This window comes from Electrona antarctica (genome assembly GCF_951216825.1).
Source record: "Electrona antarctica genome assembly, chromosome: 5".
NCBI classification, from domain to species: domain Eukaryota; kingdom Metazoa; phylum Chordata; class Actinopteri; order Myctophiformes; family Myctophidae; genus Electrona; species Electrona antarctica.
The window spans coordinates 37,049,695-37,069,694 of record NC_136810.1 but is presented as its reverse complement, the minus strand read 5'-3'; the positions used below and the strand labels follow the sequence as shown (position 1 = coordinate 37,069,694).

At 44.3% G+C, this 20,000-nt stretch overlaps 1 protein-coding gene across 1 annotated transcript in view; it reads left to right on the top strand.

Moving 5' to 3' along the window:
* iqsec3b (IQ motif and Sec7 domain ArfGEF 3b) overlaps window positions 1-20,000 on the top strand; it is a gene marked incomplete at both ends in the record, with an annotated part of 68,473 nt that overhangs the window by 41,229 nt on the left and 7,244 nt on the right. Inside the window, 6 exons of the mRNA XM_079500885.1 lie at window positions 1,085-1,207; window positions 15,017-15,183; window positions 16,702-16,841; window positions 17,537-17,668; window positions 18,328-18,427; window positions 19,848-20,000. The exon at window positions 19,848-20,000 is cut by the window's right edge and continues 6 nt beyond it. Of these exons, the coding sequence (XP_079357011.1) occupies window positions 1,085-1,207; window positions 15,017-15,183; window positions 16,702-16,841; window positions 17,537-17,668; window positions 18,328-18,427; window positions 19,848-20,000 (815 nt within the window). The remainder of the gene's footprint in view (window positions 1-1,084; window positions 1,208-15,016; window positions 15,184-16,701; window positions 16,842-17,536; window positions 17,669-18,327; window positions 18,428-19,847) is intronic.

The following is a 20,000-nucleotide window of genomic DNA, read 5'->3' as shown; positions in this document are numbered from 1 at the left end:
AACCGTGACATACAGTTGCATACATGCACAGTGGCATTAAAGGTATTTGCACACTGGTGTGTTTTTGTTTTAGTTTTTTCGGACGAATATCTGAGTGAATTTTGGGCAAGTAAAAAATAAAATCGACCTCACATTATGTCAATCAAGTTTGCACACTGCCACCGAAAATGTTGTCCATATAAAGTTATTTCGAATCGGGGTCGATTTGATCCGCACAGCTGTCTAGTGGAGTCTAGTGGGGTGTTGTTGACCGGCTGAGAGCTAGTGATAGCCTACTACTTTCGGATCTGCAAAACGCAGCGAAGAAACGCATCAGTGTGCAACCACCTTAAAGGTTAGGTCCTTTCAAACGGGCGTTGTCGCCTGGATCAGCTCCAGGTCTGCTCATGAGGGAGCGTGAGACGTGCAGCGTGAAAAAAAAAAGCTCACCACAATCCATGTCTAGTTAGTCGCAGGCTTGTGCACGAAACTAGCACGCGTGCATCAATTTCACAGGGCCACGTGAAAAAAGAAACGCACACCTCTCATTGAAATTGAATTACAAGGCGCGTCAGTCGCTCCCCGTCTGAAAAGGCCTATATGAGATAACCCATTTAGACCTGAGGACGATTCTACAAATGTCTTCTAAATCCTGACAGTTTTCTGAAAAACCTCATGTTTCTATGTCAGTCGTTCTCAAACATTTTCATGTCAAGAACCCCAAAAATTATATGTAATTGGCCGTGGACCCCCATCTGAAAATATGTTGTTCCAGGGACCCTTCCAGAAGCAAAGATTTGAGTTAAAAACGTTTGCTCTGACAGAATATACAGTATATTCAAAGACTTGCGCCACATTTTCACGATTAAAAAAGAAATAGCAGATCTACAAGCTCGTAGATCTACGAGCTTGTAGATCTGCTATTTTTCAATAGCTAAAGTATAACATAATGCTTAAAACAAGGTGTTCCCGCCCTGAATGTCTGTGTGTTGCCGCCTTCATTTCCATCGATTCTCTCCCGTCTTGCTTTTTATTTTGATGTCTCTCTCTCTCACACACCTTCTTTTCCGTCTCTGCCTTCTCTCCGTTTTACCCGTCCATGCAGTTGTGTCGTGGATGAGATGGATTTCTCCGGGATGGAACTGGACGAGGCGCTGAGGAAGTTCCAGGCTCACGTTCGTGTTCAGGGAGAAGCGCAGAAGGTGGAGAGACTCATCGAGGCCTTCAGGTGAGACCGTCGAGGTGGATAGCATAGCGGCTCGCCATGCTCATGCTGAGCAGTGGTGAAAAAAGTACTCAATTATTGACTTGTACTGTACTCCTCACCACCTACAAAGCACTGCACAACCTGGCCCCCCCCTACCTCTCCGCCCTCCTCGAGCCACACATACGTGCCATCCCATTCCCTCAGGCCCAGCAACGCTGGTCTCCTTGTGATCCCCAAAAAGATCAAGCGCAAAACCTGTGGCGACAGGGCCTTCTCTGTGGCTGCCCCCACCCTCTGGAATGCTCTCCCCACACACATTATGATGCTACTACCTTCAAAACCGCACTGAAAACCCACCTGTATAGGTTAGCATTTCTAAGCTGACTTGTTTTTAATAAAGTTGTCCTTTTAGATTAGATGTCCCCCCCCCCTGGCCACTACACATGTAAAGCGCCTTTGAGTGCTCATGAAAAGCGCTATATTATTATTATTATTATTAGTAGTAGTAGTAGTAGTAGTAGTAGTAGTAGTAGTAGTACTTACGTAAAAGTATCAATACTGCAATATAGAAATACTTTGTTGCAACTAAATTCAAAATGTACTTGAGTAAAAGTGTCAAAAGTATTGGTAAAAGTATTGAAAATTGGAAATACTCAAGTACAAATACACAAGATTAGTACATAAGTAAATGTACTTAGTTACTTTACACCACTGCTGATCTGATTATTTGGCTCCCTTAGTTCTATGCAAATCTAAACAATAAATATTCATGGTCTAGAGATGAAATGTGCAGTGAAATAGAAGCACACGCACACACACACACACACACACACACACACACACACACACACACACACACACACACTTTGTGTGTGTGATATTAGAAGCCGTGTTGGAAGCCAGCCCAGCAAGCCATGACGTTATGATGACGTCCTCCGGTGACGTCTAGGCCAGATCACAGCCCATATGGGGATGATCTTTACGTCAATTCCAGGACGTCTTCACCAGTTGAAATAATATAGCTCATTCTGGGCACGATCTGACTAGTTATATGACTTAAGTTGATCTGGCCTCGATCGGACTCTCTCATTCATCCAGGGACGTCTGTCTTAGTGGGCAGAATTTATGTTGGTTGAAATCAGGTGATATTTGTTCTGTTTGTTGATTCAATGATGACCAAGTAGTTTAACTCCAAGGCTTCTACTGACACTACAGACACTGACACCTTGTGGTTAAAGATAATAGATCAATGATCATCACAATATTCTGGGCCAGATGTGACAGTCTTGGTTTGACATGATCTGGCCCCAATAGAGACGTCACTAATTCGTCCAGGTCCTGACCGTGCTTGCTGCTTAGCTCTGCTTAGCACTGCTAATTATTGACCGTGCTTGCTGCTTAGCACTGCTAATTATTGCTGTTGTACATTAGAGCTGAGGTCTCTATATGCGCTATTCTGTTATTGGCCAGGAAGTGTGCCACTTTTAGGGGGGCCAGACAATGGTTTATATTCTATAACCTCTTAGCCATTGAGTTGTCATACATGTGTACACAAGTTATTGTAGGCTATTATTATAAAACCTGTAATCCTGTGTCCCCCCACTGTCAAAGAAATTATGAGAAGTATAAAGTACATTAAATGTCACTGTAAGGCTCCAAAAAGTGACAGAATCCAGCAATACCATGAGTGAGCAAATGCAAAAGAATAAAAATAAAAACAATAAGAAGCATTACACCATTAAAACCATCTAAGAAAAGGGAACACAATTTAAAACAAAATTTAAAACGCTTTGTTAAAAAGGAAAGTCTTAAGTCCTCTCTTAAATGAGTCAACCGACTCACCCACCAGTGCACCCACCGTGGATGCACTGGTGGGTGAGCAGGGAGATCTTGTATTCGGTTCGAAATGATACAGGGAGCCAGTGGAGTGAGCGGAGGATGGGTGTGATGTGCTCTCATCAGGATCCTAGCAGCGCTGTTTTGGATGTATTGGAGCCTTTGAAGGCTCTTGCTAGGGATCCTGATGAGTGTGTGTAGCAGTAGTCCAACCTGGAGGAGACAAAGGCGTGGACTAGCTTTTCGGCGTTGGGTAGAGTGAGGGTGGGACGGAGTTTGGCAATGTTCTTGAGATGGAAAAATGATGTTTTTCAGAGGTCCATTGTAACACCCAGGTTTGTTTGACGACAGATGAAAGTGGGATGTCCTGGCCAGAGAAAGTGATGCTTGTTATGGGGGATGATTGAACTTGGTGTGGGGTGCCGATAAGAATGGCTTCTGTTTTGGAGCTGTTTAATTGCAGGAAGTTGTGCTTCATCCACGCCTTTATCTCCTCCAGGCAGATGGTGAGTGTGGATGACAGTGATGAAGATGGTGATGGGGAAGACAGTGGGGCTGCAGAGCGGGGAGGGGTAGGGTACCATAGAGTGTTTTATTTTTCCCTGATGCAGCAGTATTTACAGTGGAAGGCCTAACAAAAACAAAACAATTGTATTAGTAACCCCTTCCATAAAGGGACCCTAGCAGGTGTTACCTGCTTGTTGCCCAAGCCCCTACTGAACCTCAGCATCCTGTAGTCTCCCTTTTACACTAGGTGAGACCATACCAAGAACACAGAGCTAATTGGTAACGAAATGGCAAACTATGGCCCATGAGTTGATTTACACAATTATATACGGTTTTACTAAACCTATTCCAAATACATGAAAACATTTCAGGCGCCACGTTATTAACTTAAGATAATAACACAAGAGCTCTTGAAACATAAAACAGACACCCCTCTTGCACTATAGCACTTGGTACTTTCCCCACTCAATCAAGACTCAAGAGGAACACAGGAGAGACTCAAGAGGAACACAGGAGAGACATACTAAACACAATTCACAATCAATAGAAATGCTGTTAAAACCCTTGCACCATATTTGAGACCAGGAAGTTGAGACCAGGAGTTGAGACCAGGAAGTTGTACATGCCCAAATTTGTGCATGTACAACTTCCTGGTATCAACGGCGCATGTTTCTTTCCTTCCATGGAGCACCATGGAGCAACATGGTGTCGCCCGTACGGTCTTCGCGTCTCGTCCTCTTTAGACAGTCCTTGCATATGCAGAGGAAGACATTGGTCAGCTGACTGCCCATCAGCGAATGACGTGTGGGACTTGCACACATTTACACACCCACATAGTAATGCAGCATGTTAACCCCTTGAGTATAGTATGCTCCTTGAGCATGGCATGAACCCCCTCGAGTAACTCTGACTGAACTAACTCCGCAAGCTACGTATAATTTATATTCTCATCGACTGATTGACTGTAATCTGCTGTTCTTGTGGTCTGTTGTTTATGTTGCCTTGAAGGCAATGATGGTTTATTGTTTCAGTCCAGGTGGTCACTAGTGTCTTCAACTCTTGTTATCTTATGACCCAAGGGGTGATGGGATGGGCTGGCATCTGTTGGCTACTGTGAGGTTTCTAAATGCTATAAAAGCTGTGAGTATTTGTTGTTCTGGAGTCACAACTGAGTATTCTCGTTGCATGTATCCTGTCATGTAAGTTTGACTCTGTGTTATTCGAGTAAAAGTGGCTCATATTTTGAAGTCTGAATTCTTCTTGTCATGCCTCATTTTCTATATTATGTTTTCTGAGCAGATCCTGCAACAACACCACCCCAAATTGTGTTTGGTTTCCCTAAAACCCCCAAATGTTTTGCGCCGCGTGTGAGGGACGGTGCACGCAAAATATATTTTCTTTCATATATTTCCTTTTCCCCCACTACTCCGTTACAAGTAAAAGTCCGGAATTCAAAACGTACTTGAGTAAAAGTACAAAAGTATTGTAAAATGTACTTAAAGTACCAAAAGTAAAAAGTAGTCACAATGCATATTTTCAATCTTTTGAAAATAACAGATCTACAAGCTGACAATGCGTCGCATTGCGACGCATTGTGGCCTTGTAGATCGGCTATGTTCAAATGGCCGAAACATGTAGGGCTGAAGTGGTTACTGTATGTTTTGTAATAATAATCAAAGTAACTAGTAAATAATAATAATCAAAATTGTAGAAGTATACAAACAAACATACTGCTTACTTTCCACCACTGTAAATATGCCAACATTTATTTGTATTTTTATTTATTTTTATGTCCTTGCAAAGTTGTTTGGAAGTATTTGTCATGTCTCGGTAATTTTAAAACCTTGCCCATTGTCACACTCTGACCTAGTGTAGGTAGTGTTTGCTGAAAGGCACAGATGGAAAAAACAGCCAAAAACTAAATTACTCCTCCCACACGGCAGATTGCCGCGTCGGCCAGATTCCCGGAAAAGCTTGCCCCAGCGGCATTCAGCCGCGTGGGTGGAGCTTCATTTCCATCCACCAGCTGTCTAAAAACCTGGAAGAGACGCCGGCAGACAGCTTCTTTTGGCCGCGCATGGAAGTTCAGGTGTGCCAGCGCTGCTTGACTGCCAGGCAGTTCTTCTTCTTCTTTAATATTATGGCAGGTTACTGTCTGCCAATAGGTGCATACCGCCACCTACTGTATGAAGTATTGAATCGTGCTCTATTTACAATCTGTAAACCATATACATTGTCCATCCCAAGTGATTCCACTCTGAAATCCGTTCCTTCAGTCATCCAGACCCCGAGTCTGGATTGACGTGCCTTCTTCCCTCAGTACAATTAATGCCCAGATACTCCCCAGTGACGTCCACACCATTTAAATATCGTCAAGCTGCTTCCAGTATCATCTTGATTCTTTCAGATTCCCTTGCAATTTCAACCGAGCAGTTAATTACCATAGCAATAAATAGTGTCACGTAACTCTCGTTGCAGGTTCCTCTTTTCCCCCTTCTCTTGCTCTGCCACCTCATTCTGCTCCTCCACTCTCTTTACTGCTTCTGGATATGACATCCCCCTCCTTCCTGCTCTCATCTTATTCACCTTCACCTCCTTGATGTTCCTTGGACACTTTGCTGACACTGTATAATGATCCTCTTCACAATGCTCTTTACATTCTTCCTGCAGGAATCCCACACCTCCCACATATTTTCTTTCCCCTGGCTGAACACAGCCGCAACGTGTCCGTACCCCTGAAAGCAGTAGCATCTTATCGGTGCTGGTTCATACGGCCTGACACGATAGCACATGTAATCAACATATAATCTCTATGTCTCCTTCAAATCTCAAGCATATATGGACGTGCTTTCCTCTCTTTTCCCCTGACAGCCAGGCAGTGGCAGGCAGTGACTGAATTGATTCCACAATGTAGCCAGTTAATTCCCCATTGTCCAGAGACATTGCATTTCATGTACACATTTTAAAGTGTCACATATTACTCTACAAATTATCAACATAATAATATATAATTAATGATAATCAGAGTACTCTACACCAAACCTTTACACAAAACCAATGTTGGCATGTTCCCCACACACCCACATTTGGTAGTTGCTGTTGCTCCCTCCAATGGTGTCAACAATCAATCATCAATCAAGCATCAAACATGTACATATAAAGTCAAAATAAACAATATAATTCTCTGCAACATAAACAATAAAGAATAATTCAAACTTTGTTTGTTAAATTCAGTGGCAGTGGCAGAGTGAATCGCCACACCCATTACCCCTTAAAACTTAAACCCTGAAATACTACCAGAAGCTCTGGCTACGAGGTTTCTGCATGCCAGGAAAAATAAAAGCCTCATCGGTTTCTGATTGTGTCAATCACAAATGCATTGCAGACTCCTGCAGGCAATCTGAGAAAAGAAATGCTGCTTTCAATACAGCCTCCTCCTTCAAATTGCTGTGACATTATCCTCCTGAAATAGGGGGACAAAACCACTGCTATTATAAGGAAAGCTTATTTTAAGACCAACTGAAACAACTGAAACAATACAAAATAAATAAAGAAGAAAGGTAAGGGGACCAGGGCGCCCGCTGGCCTAGTGGTCCAGGCGCATGCCACATATAGGCTCTAGCCTGACAGCGCATCGTGTGTTCGAGTCCTGTTCACTTGTGTCTGTCTTCATTTTTATCTATCAATAAAGGCAGAAAAGCCAAAAACAAATCTTAAAAAAAAGCCCCCAGTGAGGCTCTCCAGCGTTGAAGCACTTGGCCCTAGTGGTTGGAGCGTGAACTGCAGGCGAACCCGATGACGAGGAAACCCCGTGCAGCTGGGCTTTAACATTGAGCGCTCGGGTGCACTTCCGTATTTGCCAACCAAAATTTGGTTGGCAAATGCAGAAGTAGAGGGGGGGCGGGGCTAATGCTCCGGTTCAGTCTCTATCCTATCCTATTACTCTATGGGTATTGACCATTTGCAGACCGTGGCCATCTTGTCATCAGATTTTGGAAGTACTCGTTTTCAGTAAAGCAATGTCCTGCTGCCTCCTGCATTATGTGCAAATTCAAAACAGGTGGTACGCAGGGCAGTTGAGTGATATCTAACAAGCACTTCCAAACTGCAACACTTACAGTACGTTTTAACAGCGGCCGACAGCCAGACGAATTTTCCGGAAGTGCATTATTTGTCTATGGGACCCGGCGACTACCGGCGATAGCAGGCGAGCAGGCGATGGTCGAAAAGTGGGCGGAGCAATGTCGCCCGAAAAGATAAAATCTTTTTGGGCGATACTGGGCAATTGGGTGATGTGTCGGCCGATGCTCACCCGCTGTTAAAACGTACTGTTAGAAAAAGAATCACCTGCAAGGACACAAAGTAGCTCATAACATGTCTATGGTGGATTTTTAACAAACATTTGATGCAGTGGACTGGGACAAAAAAAACACTGGCCCACCACAACCAGCGTGCAGATAGCAGAAACTCTACCGCCCACTTCGTCGAGGCACACACAAACAAACAAGCCCTAATACCACCACTTTTACAGAACAACATAAATGATACAAACCAACAGACAACTACACAACCCTTTGTTGCTCTCACAAGAATGATGGTGGCAAAAGGATTCAAGATAGAAGAGGGTCTATTTATCACTCACTGATACAGGTACAGTGAAATTATCATGATGGCACTGGCAGAATGGCTCAGGCCCGAACTGGTCCGCGGTACCTTTCCTGGTGGCCTGCCGCCTATTGGCCTGTTTATCTGTAAAAAAAAATATCATAACTTGAGCGGCCCCCTACGGTCGCGGCCCACCGGGAATATGCCCGGTACGTCCTGTGGCCAGTCCACCCCTGCTGTGAGGATAAAAAGAGAATAATTCAAGCTTTCAGATGCTTTCAGTGCTTTTCTGTTTGGATGAATGGGCTGCCAATGGGAAGTTGCACATTGTTAGCACCTTGCCATTAACTTATATGATGTCTGCGGTCTGCATATGGCCCATAGGTTATATAGGGAACACATTCAGGGTTCCTGATGTCTGCGGTCTGCATATGGCCCATAGGTTATATAGGGAACACATTCAGGGTTCCTGATGTCTGCGGTCTGCATATGGCCCATAGGTTATATAGGGAACACATTCAGGGTTCCTGATGTCTGCGGTCTGCATATGGCCCATAGGTTATATAGGGAACACATTCAGGGTTCCTGATGTCTGCGGTCTGCATATGGCCCATAGGTTATATAGGGAACACATTCAGGGTTCCTGATGTCTGCGGTCTGCATATGGCCCATAGGTTATATAGGGAACACATTCAGGGTTCCTGATGTCTGCGGTCTGCATATGGCCCATAGGTTATATAGGGAACACATTCAGGGTTCCTGAAGATGTTTATATGTTTATATGTTTATATGATGTCTGCGGTCTGCATATGGCCCATAGGTTATATAGGGAACACATTCAGGGTTCCTGATGTCTGCGGTCTGCATATGGCCCATAGGTTATATAGGGAACACATTCAGGGTTCCTGATGTCTGCGGTCTGCATATGGCCCATAGGTTATATAGGGAACACATTCAGGGTTCCTGATGTCTGCGGTCTGCATATGGCCCATAGGTTATATAGGGAACACATTCAGGGTTCCTGAAGCGGTCTGCATATGGCCCATAGGTTATATAGGGAACACATTCAGGGTTCCTGATGTCTGCGGTCTGCATATGGCCCATAGGTCATATAGGGAACACATTCAGGGTTCCTGATGTCTGCGGTCTGCATATGGCCCATAGGTTATATAGGGAACACATTCAGGGTTCCTGAAGATGTCGGCATCCTTAACTCTCATGGCACTGCAGGCCAGGTTAAATAATTGTGCAGTGAGGCAGATGTTTTTGAAGCCCTTGATCTAGTGGGTTTTTTGACGTTGTTATTTCCCTACTGTGCTATTGTGTCCCCATAGCGATGATTTGATTGGCTGAGGGCTTAAAAAGTGAGGATAAAAAGTGAGGACGCCAAGAGTGATTGGCCGGAATGTGTATGATGATGTATGATGATAAGAGAGCCCCTCACTTCACACAAGTGTGATCTTTTTTTACCATTTCCATTCTGTGTAAAACATTTTTTTAAGGGATTAGTCTTAGATCAGTTTATCATTGAAAACGCATAGCCTACAGTATATCATAGCTCATCCAAGTGTCATAAGAAGGGCAGGCATTCTGTGTCCTTGCAAAGTTGTTTGGAAGTATTTGTCATGTCTCGGTAACCGCACAAATACATATTTATAAATATGTGCTGTTCATTGATATTCATGAAGTTTTAGCCTAATGTGTTGTGCTCTGCTTGCTTTGTCATCATGGCAACACGCCCACCCATCCCGACAATTTATGAGCATACTTTCAGACTGGAACTGGAATATTAACAAGACCTTGCAGACCTTATACTCACTCTCATATACTCATCTTGTACAAACACCTTCCAGCTCCTCACCAGTTAGTGGACATACCTGGCTGTCGAGAGAGTGAATCCCTCTCTACACTGAAACGTTTAAAAAATGATATCTTTATAGACACACGGATGCGATGGAAGGCAAGAGTACGGACTATAACTGACACTAGGCCGGCTTTACACTGCAGTCACTTCAAGTCAGATCCGATTCAAATCCGATTTCTTCTCAAATCCGATCTTTTGGCCCGGTCATTCACACTACCGTTTGCAAGTGACCAGATCCGATCTGTGCATTCAGACTGATTTTAACAACTCAACGCAGCACTCCAGGTTAAAACAAAATCCTTCTAGGTTCAAGGCTCGAGATATAAGTTGAGGTGAAGAAAATGCCAGCACTCATTGTATGTCCTTTGCATGATTTTATTTACCTCTGACGAGAGTCATTAATACATTAAAAAATATTTTTGGCATCGGGACTACGAGCTCTCCTTTCTATTTTAACCAACAACTATCTGACATTGCCGATAGGACCGCGTGTAGCCGTTCTCCTCATATATCCTCATAAACGGCCTTGTTTCTGTACATTTAGAGAAGTTTAGAATATTGTACGGAGGCATCCTCCAGTGTGTCTCCTCCCCAAGAGGATCGAGGAGTGCATTGTCATTTCACATCCTACCCGGTTTACATTTAACCGCACCCCCCCCCCCCCCCTTCGGAATTCCAATAACTTCTTCATATCGCGTCAAATAAGAACTGTGTTCCAAAAATAAACAAATTATCACAGCGGCTTGACTCAAATGGATATAAAGAATCAACTGACCAACTCTAATGTTACTGCCGCCGAATTATTAACATTTTCGCTAGAAAGAGACTGTATCAAATATGAGTGACTGACTGTTGTAACGATACAGAGACACCTCCCCGACATATCGTTTTGACAGTTTATTTCTTTTTGGACCACAATGCTTATGAGACGATTTAAAATTAAACTTTTTCGACCCTGGACCAAAGGATGAGCGAGTGACATCAGGACTTTGGTACAGATTTCACCGCCTGTCCGTTCCGCTGTAGTGCTGACATAATGAAGTGACATTATTCCTATAAAACAAACGTGTGTTGCAATATTGTTTTCCTCTCTTTTCTGTCCTCTCGCTTGTTTTCTTTTGCTCTCGTTTGGTTGTTTTTCTCTCTCTCTTGTTTGTTTACTTAAATAAAAATACTCGCGCTCTGTATGACGTCACGTTAGTAGCGCTCGGGTCGCGCTGCGGGTGACGTTTGGATAGCTTGATGTGTGACTCAGGTCACTTCATGTGGTCGTTGCATTCAGACTGAGACAGATCTCCTCAGATCGGATTTAAATCGGATTTGAAACCACCTCTGGATGTGACTCAAGTCACATTTGAAAAAATCGGATTCCATGTGACCTGTCTGCATTTAGACTTATTTAAGCAAATCGGATTTCTATCTTGAAGTGACACAGATCTGATTCAGGCTAGATTCAGGCTAGATTTGGCTGCCAGTGTAAACCTAACTCAGGGCTCCTGGATGGCTGCCCTTCAATCCCTCCTATCAAGAATCAGTCGGTAGCGCTGTCGCCTCACAGCTAGAAGGTCCTGGGTTCGATTCCCGATGTGGGCGTTGGGGGCGTGTTCTCTCCTCTGCGTCATGAGTGCGTTGGTGAAAGGGCCTTTCTGTTTGGAGTTTGCATGTCCTTCCTGTGTCTCCTAGGGTAGGTACCCTCACAAAAAACATGCAGTAATCCTGGTCTCTATACTTTCTCCCCTTGGCCAGCCGGGGCGCCTGATGGAGGGGAAAGGAACTAGTTGGAATAACGTGTTCCTTCCACACGCTACGTCCAAACAGAGAAACTCCCCCTGTCAGGTGAAAGGAAGTGGCCTAATGCAGTGAAGGAAGTAAGAGGTCAGTCCGTTGCTCTCCCCAGGTTGGCAGTGACTGTAGCGCCTACATTAGATAATTGACACTGGTTGAAAAAATGGGGTTAGAAATCGTGGGATGAAAATAAAAATCAGTGTCTGGAGTGTTCCTAGCTTCGCTGTCACGCCGCAGTGTGTCTGTCTATTTACTGCAGGTGGTGCGTGTCTTTTCCCTTCCAGCTGCACTGTTTGCATCAGTTCCAGGTGCCTGGCTGACACAGCATCAGTTCCAGGTGCCTGGCTGACACAGTGCCTCAGCCAGCCTTGTCCTTCTCTCTCAGACCCTGTCCGACGTGTCCGTCGTACAAGAGTTGTAGAGGTCCACATTCCTGATGTGTGATCAAGTGTCATTCATAGCATTTTATGTGCAGAGGACAGACACCACCCAGGGCCTTTTCCTGCACGTTTAATGTTAGTGTCCATGATGTCTCAGGCTCAATACAGCAGTACTGAATCTACCGTAGACAGACACCGATGATTTATCTACACATTGTCAAATGATCTGACAGTTTCTGACCTTGATATGTCCTTTAAATGTCTACATTTTCATGGACTTCTGATTGCCCCCCCCCCCACACACACACACACACACACACACACACAGCCACACACACTCACTCACACAGTTTGCAGGTATATCAATCATATTGTGGACGTGGATGCTGGAACTGCATGTTTCTTTATGAACTGCCAATGGCTCTTACATCTTATATGCTCTGATTGTTGTCCAGTTTTGCAGTGTTAGGGCTATTTACAGTATGTTGTCTACTTTATTTATTTGTTTTAAGCCTAAACCCCTAGATACCGTTTTTATTCTGTCATGCTATAGGAGTTGTGTTGTTTCAATGCCCCCATCTCCCACTTCAAAAAGCTAATGCCTCTTGTCAAGCTATTAATGTAAGGCCTGTTTAAATAAAGGTTAATCGCCTTTAATGTCTTCAGATTGCTCTATAGTCGGGCAATTTTGTTATATGCTGGGTCTGAAGTGGGACATGTCAGATGAGATGACTATACTAAACGGGTCACGTTGAATCCCTGAGCCAGCCAATAGCTGAATACAAGTGTCAGCGAAATGCCTGAAATGTAATTACACGTGATCAGGAAAACCACTTCAAACAAGGAATGGCAGGAGAGGAGAGGAGAGTCCACAATGGAGTTAGTTGCAACCCTGTTCTCACTGCAGGTCAGAACAATGCAGGGACTATACCACGAGGACCACAGGCATCCCCTTTCATGTCTGTTATGTAAAACAGTTGTTATGTCATCCGTTTGCAATGGGTTGTAGGCTGTCATGAGTAGTTATTTCACAGGGAGAGGTGTATACAGTGCCAGCTGGCATACAACTTTCATAATGACGCAGATAGGGAGATAGAATAAGCTAGTTTTTAAATGAAAGGGTTGTGTAAAAATGGTGATACGTACAAAAAACATTGTATTTATTGTGATCGGGCTGCTCAGGCATGAACAGGCAAATGCACACCCACATGCTCAGTGTGTCAAGTAGGCCTACCGTACCCACCACTCAGTAACTCATACACAAGATGATACCCATACGGTTCCTTTACATATACAGAACATACAGATGCTGCACATACTTTCCTCTCTGTGTCTCTCTGTCTAGCCTCTCTCTCTCTCTCTCTATCTCTCTTTCTCTCTATCTCTCTCACTCACGCACGCACGGCACGCGCGCACACGCACACACACACACGCACGCACGCACACACGCACGTGTCTTCAGTGGCAGGCAGCCGTGTGTGTGTGTGCATGTGTGTGTGCGTGCCGTGCGTGCGTGCATGCGTGATAGAAGGGAAGCTAGGGAGCGAGTGAGCGCTGCGCTGTGGTGCGGTGCAGCTAGGGGAGGGTTACCACCAAAACGTGGGGGTGTGGGGGGTTAGTGAAGCCCGTAGGCGGAGATGGATCGGAGGTGGTCCTAATCATGCACTCACTCTCCGTCTCTGATCTGACGACAGACGGGATATCGTTAGCTTAACTGAGGCAGAATGAATTCCCGTCACACTGTGGACAGTGTGGTGTCTACAGTCTCCAGAGTGGCTCAGCCTCTCGTCTGCCACGGAGGATGTTCTTTTCTGTAGAAGCCCAGAGACGATGTGGGCTGAAACCAGTGGTGGAACACGTACTCACATGTTTTACTTAAAGTAAAAGTATCAATACTGCAATGTAGAAGTACAAATTTGACTTGAGTAAAAGTGCAAAAGTATTGGTATCGAAATGTACTTAAAGTACCAAAAGTAGAAAGTTCTCGTTATGCAGAATGTCCCATTACATGTTTTCAAATGTATAAATGTGGGGTCAATGTATGTTTTGTAATAATAATCAAAATCTACAAGTAACTAATGTTTTCCAATAAATGTAGTGGAGTAAAAGTACAATATTTTGGTCTGAGATGTAGTGGAGTAGATGGAAATTGGAAATTGGAAATACTCGATGACATACCTCATAATTTTACTTACAGTACAGTACTTAAGTAAATGTACTTGTTACTTTCCACCACTGCCTACTGTACAGCTGCACTGCAGTGCTAAGGATGTGAAGTGATGCCTGCTGGTCAGTCACACAGTGCAGCATCACGTGCTACAGCTTCCCCGCAGCAAACTGACAACTAGTTTAACACCGGAGAAGACGCGGCCGGTGGAAGCTGAAGTGCAAACACCAACAATTATTCCTTCCGGAAATACCCGTTGGTCAGCATAAAACCATACAGCATCATCACCGGCCCCAAATAGCATGCCTAAGCAACAAATACACGTTTCAAAGCATTAAATTACAGCCACTGTGCTCTTACAGAGCTGTATACTTACAAGTGCACTTGTAGAACAAACTCAAAGTTCGAACAGGCAATGGCACAAACCTAAAGGACTGAATTGAACCAGGAATGCAGTTCAGGAAAGTTCGGAAAAAGGCAATTCTCCTGAATGCTGCCTTCGGGTATGGCATGGCACCATATAGTAAATGCTGCATTCAAGGTCTGGGAGGTTTTCTTTTACAGACGGGTAAAAGGCCATGGGGCTGAAGCCCCCTTTGATGTCTATGTGTGTGCACGTGTCTGAGCACGTGTCTGTTCATCCTGAATAACACGTTGTCCTACATGTGTGTCGCCCTCCTCCTCAGCCAGCGCTACTGCATGTGTAACCCAGACGTGGTGCAGCAGTTCCACAACCCGGACACCATCTTCATCCTGGCCTTCGCCGTGGTCCTCCTCAACACCGACATGTACTCGCCCAACATCAAGCCCCAGCGCAAGATGGGCCTCGACGACTTCATACGCAACCTGAGAGGTAGCCGTGTGCGTGCGTGCGTGCGTGCGTGCGTGCGTGCGTGCGTGCGTGCGTGCGTGCGTGCGTGCGTGCGTGCGACTGGGAGACACAAAAAGAAAAGAAGGGAAAAGAGACGAGAAATATTGTTCTGTACTTCTTCTGAGGGTGTCATCTGTTTTTTATCATCCAACCAAGCATCAAAAGAACTGATGCATATACAGTAGCAAAAGATAGGAAATGAAATTAAGAGTGAGAAAGAAAGTGTGTGTAATACGAGTATGTGTGTGTGTGTGTGTGTGTGTGTGTGTGTGTGTGTGTGTGTGTGTGTGTGTGTGGTGGTGGGGCGGGGGGGGGGGGGGGGGGGGGGGGTCAGTGTCTCTGAGGGGAAGGGATGGTATAATGAATTGCAATTTATCACAAGTGGTGTTTGAACATCAGTTATTTTTAGATCTCTCACGCACGCACACACACAGTCACGCATGCACGCACGCACGCACACACACAGTCACGCACGCACGCACGCACGCACACACACACACACACACACACACACACGCGCAGGTTAGATTGAACACTTTTCCACATTCAATGGAATACAGTTAAAATTGGCGTTGATAGTTATGATCTTAACTCGGAGCCTGCCTTTGGCGTGAATCTGCATCATTTGAATCAATCTGGCCCACCGCCATTGGCGTAGATTAACGTTAATTGGTCTTTTATAGTGCTTTTGATCGATCGAGATCTAATGCTACTTACATTAGCATTGGGTTATGATTTCAACAAGACTGGAGCGCGCCATCTTGAACGCTGCGCGCACCCACGCCCACTCTATCTGTTTCTTTTAATTGCCTTTATCTCCAATTCCTTGTCCCAGATGGAATTTCTGGTCAAATAAAGATTTATTCCACGGCCCATAGTTGATGCTGCATGGTCGCGGTCAGGCTTTCTCTGCCCTGATCGCAAGACCGGAAGTGGATGCGATAACACACACACTAGTAGTAAGAACAACATAACATCCGGTTTAAGGTTTTGGCTCTTCAAAATAAGGGTTGAACGGGGGGAAATCCTGGCAATACGAGGTGAATTAATTGATTAATCCTGACGGGGAATAAGATGATCCCTGAATTAGCCAAGCTGCATGCTACTGAATTTCAGTTAAACCTTTGAGCCATGCAACATGTGGACTAGAAGGTGCTATGAAACTGTTAAACACACACACACACACACACACACGCACACGCACACACAGTCGCACGCACAGACAATTTCCCGTTAGTCTCTAGTCATAGATGTTGTGGTTATTACCAGTTTCTCCAATGTTACTCAAACTGAACTTATATGTGAATGAGTGATTCAGTGTCGACGAAACATTATTCATGTCTGTTTATAAGTCATAGAATTTTGATCAATCTTTCAACCCGTCTTTAATTCCTACAGGGACGATTTTCGTCTAGACTTCAAATTAATCAGTACTTTAAGATGGATTAAAAATGGATTAAAAAAAGGCTGGCCTTCCATGCACCCGCTGTGTTCCCCCAGGGGTGGATGACGGGGCTGACATTCCCAGGGACATGGTGGCAGGCATTTATGAGAGGATTCAGCAGAGAGAGCTACGCTCCAACGAAGACCATGTCACCTACGTCAGCCGAGTGGAACAGTCCATCCTGGGACTGAAAACTGTGAGTCCGTTATTAGTATGCTAGATGTGTGTGTGTGTGTGTGTGTGTGTGTGTGTGTGTGTGTGTGTGTGTGTGTGTGTGTGTGTGTGTGTGTGTGTGTGTGTGTGTGTGTGTGTGTGTGTGTGTGTGTGTGTGTGTGTGTGTGTGTGTGTGTGTGTGTGTGTGGTGAACAAACGTGTACTTTAATCCTTGTGTAAGGGCCAAATGTCATCACTTGAAGTATACATCTTCTACCACTTATCCGGAATTGGGTTTGCAATATTGTTCGTGTGTGCCACTCACGTGTGATCTAGCCTACTTGATCTTGTGTTGTCTTAACTGGGTGCTAATTCCATTAACCTCTAGTGCCTCTTAAGCCTTATTTTTACAGTGCAAGACAACCCTATGAGCCAGTGTTTTTGGCTCTTGGACTTAATTTGGAAAGTCTGTAGTAGGCTGTGAGCCACTTGGCTAATGCCTTGTAAAATGTCCAGCAGCTCACGCTGCATCATTACAGTAATGCTTCACAGCTTTGACTGGCTGATTATAAATGCCCAGAGTCACGAATGATGAACCATAGCTTTCCTTATACAGTAGTACAGTAATATACAACTAGGCTTTATCTCTCACTGTCATCTCTTATCGCACTCCTCTCCTCTGTTCTGCCATCCATCTACTCCTCCTACTCTCTCTTGGAACTCTCTGTCCCACTGTAGATCTTGGCTGTGCCCCACAGGCGTCTTGTGTGCTGCTGTCGTCTGTTTGAGGTTCCCGATGCCAACAAGCCTCACAAACAGAAGCTGACCCAGCTGCAGCGAGAGGTCTTCCTCTTTAACGACCTGCTGCTGGTAAAGATTCTACGGCCTGTAATTACTAGTCCTGGAGGAACACACGGGCACCAGGATGCAGTCCTTCAACATAAGAATACATACATATGGCTGTGGAAGGTGTAATTAATTTCAAATTACTGTTTTTAATTGCACACTATACTAATGTTAGAGGTTTAGACTTTAGACACTTTAGATAGCATGCATTAACATTTTCTACAGACACAAAGACTATTTTTTTTACTCACTCTTCCACGGTCTAAAATCAAGTACAGAACACTGAGAGTACATTAACCACTTTCAGCCTGGTGTCACTATTTTGGGCATATCATTATTACAAAAAGCAATACAAAATAAAATCATAAATTAGTACTTGTAGACACCTGAGTTTACATATTGTCCACTTACCTGTATGAGGGAGTGGATGTACTGTTAATATACCTATTTCATGCACATTTCAGGTCTCTGCAAGTACATTTTCATACAGTACTGACATGAAAGGAATCCAGTGGCTTCCTCAAAAACAACACAAGAAAAACCGTCACATCCTTTGGAAAAATGTCTTGTCAACAGTCCTGTCAAGTCAGTTATAGTCAGTGGGCTAAACTAAAGTACGCCAGATCAGATCTGTATGGTCCGTGTGTGACACCACCAACACCATGTGGTGTTTCTGTCTACAGATCCTGAAGCTCTGTCCCAAGAAGAAAAGCTCAGCCTCCTACACCTTCTGCAAAGCCATGGGGCTGCTCGGCATGCAGTTCCACCTCTTCAGCAACGAATGTAAGAAGTTGCTACAGTACACGCAATACTATAGTTTCAAGCAACATCTCGTCTCTCTGATCTACGCCCCCTCGCCGTGTTGTGGGGCAAACTGAACCATAGCTGAACGGTGTGAATGACAATTCACACACTTTGCGTTTGTAAAATTACTCATTTGCCGACTAAAGATTGAACGGAAAACTAATGGAAAGACGAGGCTTGCGCTCAACATACGTACAAGTACAAGCTATTAGGAAGAGAGCTTTATCTCCGCATCTGGGATATTATGAACACACGTCACTCACACACAGAATGGAAAGACCTTATTGAATGAACGAACTATATAGGCCTACATGTAATTGCTTAGCGAAAACATCTGCAGAAATCTTTCATGCCCCAAGTTTATTTTAGATTGGGTGGTTTTTTAACTGTTAAATCTGTTCATTGAAAAAATATAGATTATATGAATGTGTATGTAGCTTAATTAAATGACCAGTGCTTGGCTGTTATGCATCCAGCGTTCTGTGTGTCGTCAGCACCGGCACATTAGCTCGTCCTGTCACTCTAGCAAAGTGATTGATCTGTGTCTCTCCTAGGGTCCTACTTGCCCCACAACAAGGATGCAGGCTGGAAGCGACAAATGTTTACGCAACTTTTGTGATATTTTGCTGGGCCCTATATACAGCAGCCATCTGTTGTCGTGTTCATTCCCTGCGCAGCTCAACCAAAGCCCCAGTTTCTCCTCTCTTCATTGGCAGAGCAATGCATGATATATTTTGGAGTCTTCTGCAGCATCTCACTGTCAACAGGATTTGCAGACGTAGTTTGTGTAGTTCTGACAATTCCCTGACAGAGTATTCACTTATACCCACTGCTGCCAGGCAACAAACACCTCCAGCTAAAAAGCTGCAAGCATACGTTTTGGCCAAGTGTTCCTAAGCAACAGAATCTTTGAATTATGCTGTAAACAGTGGTAGAAGCACATTTACTGTAAGTACTGGACTTAAGTACAGTTTTGAGTTACTTTTACTTATATTTCCATGTTTTGAATTGATATATTTTATACTTCTATTCCACTACATCAAATATTGTACATTATTTGTTATTGTAATTATTTGACAGCTGTAGTTACTAGTTATACTTTTCCGATCTTTATTACAACATATATATTAACCACTTTGGCTATTCAAAAATAGCAGGTAGTTTAACGATTGTGGAACAATTTGAGTACTTTAACTTGCGATGAAAGCACTCAAAGTCATGACGATGATGTGTCCCACCAGACTACGCCCACGGCATCACCATGCTAAGTCATTGTGTCATTATGATGTGTCCCACCAGACTACACCCATGGCATCACCATGCTAAGTCATTATGATGTGTCCCTCCAGACTACGCCCATGGCATCACCATGCTAAGTCATTATGATGTGTCCCACCAGACTACGCCCATGGCATCACAATGCTAAGTCCGTTCACGTCCGAGAAGAAACAGCTGGTCAGTTTCTGCTCCCCCAGCGGAGAGGAGCTGCGGAAGTTTGCCGAGGAGCTCCGGGAGTCGATCGCCGAGGTCAACGAGATGGAGCAGATACACA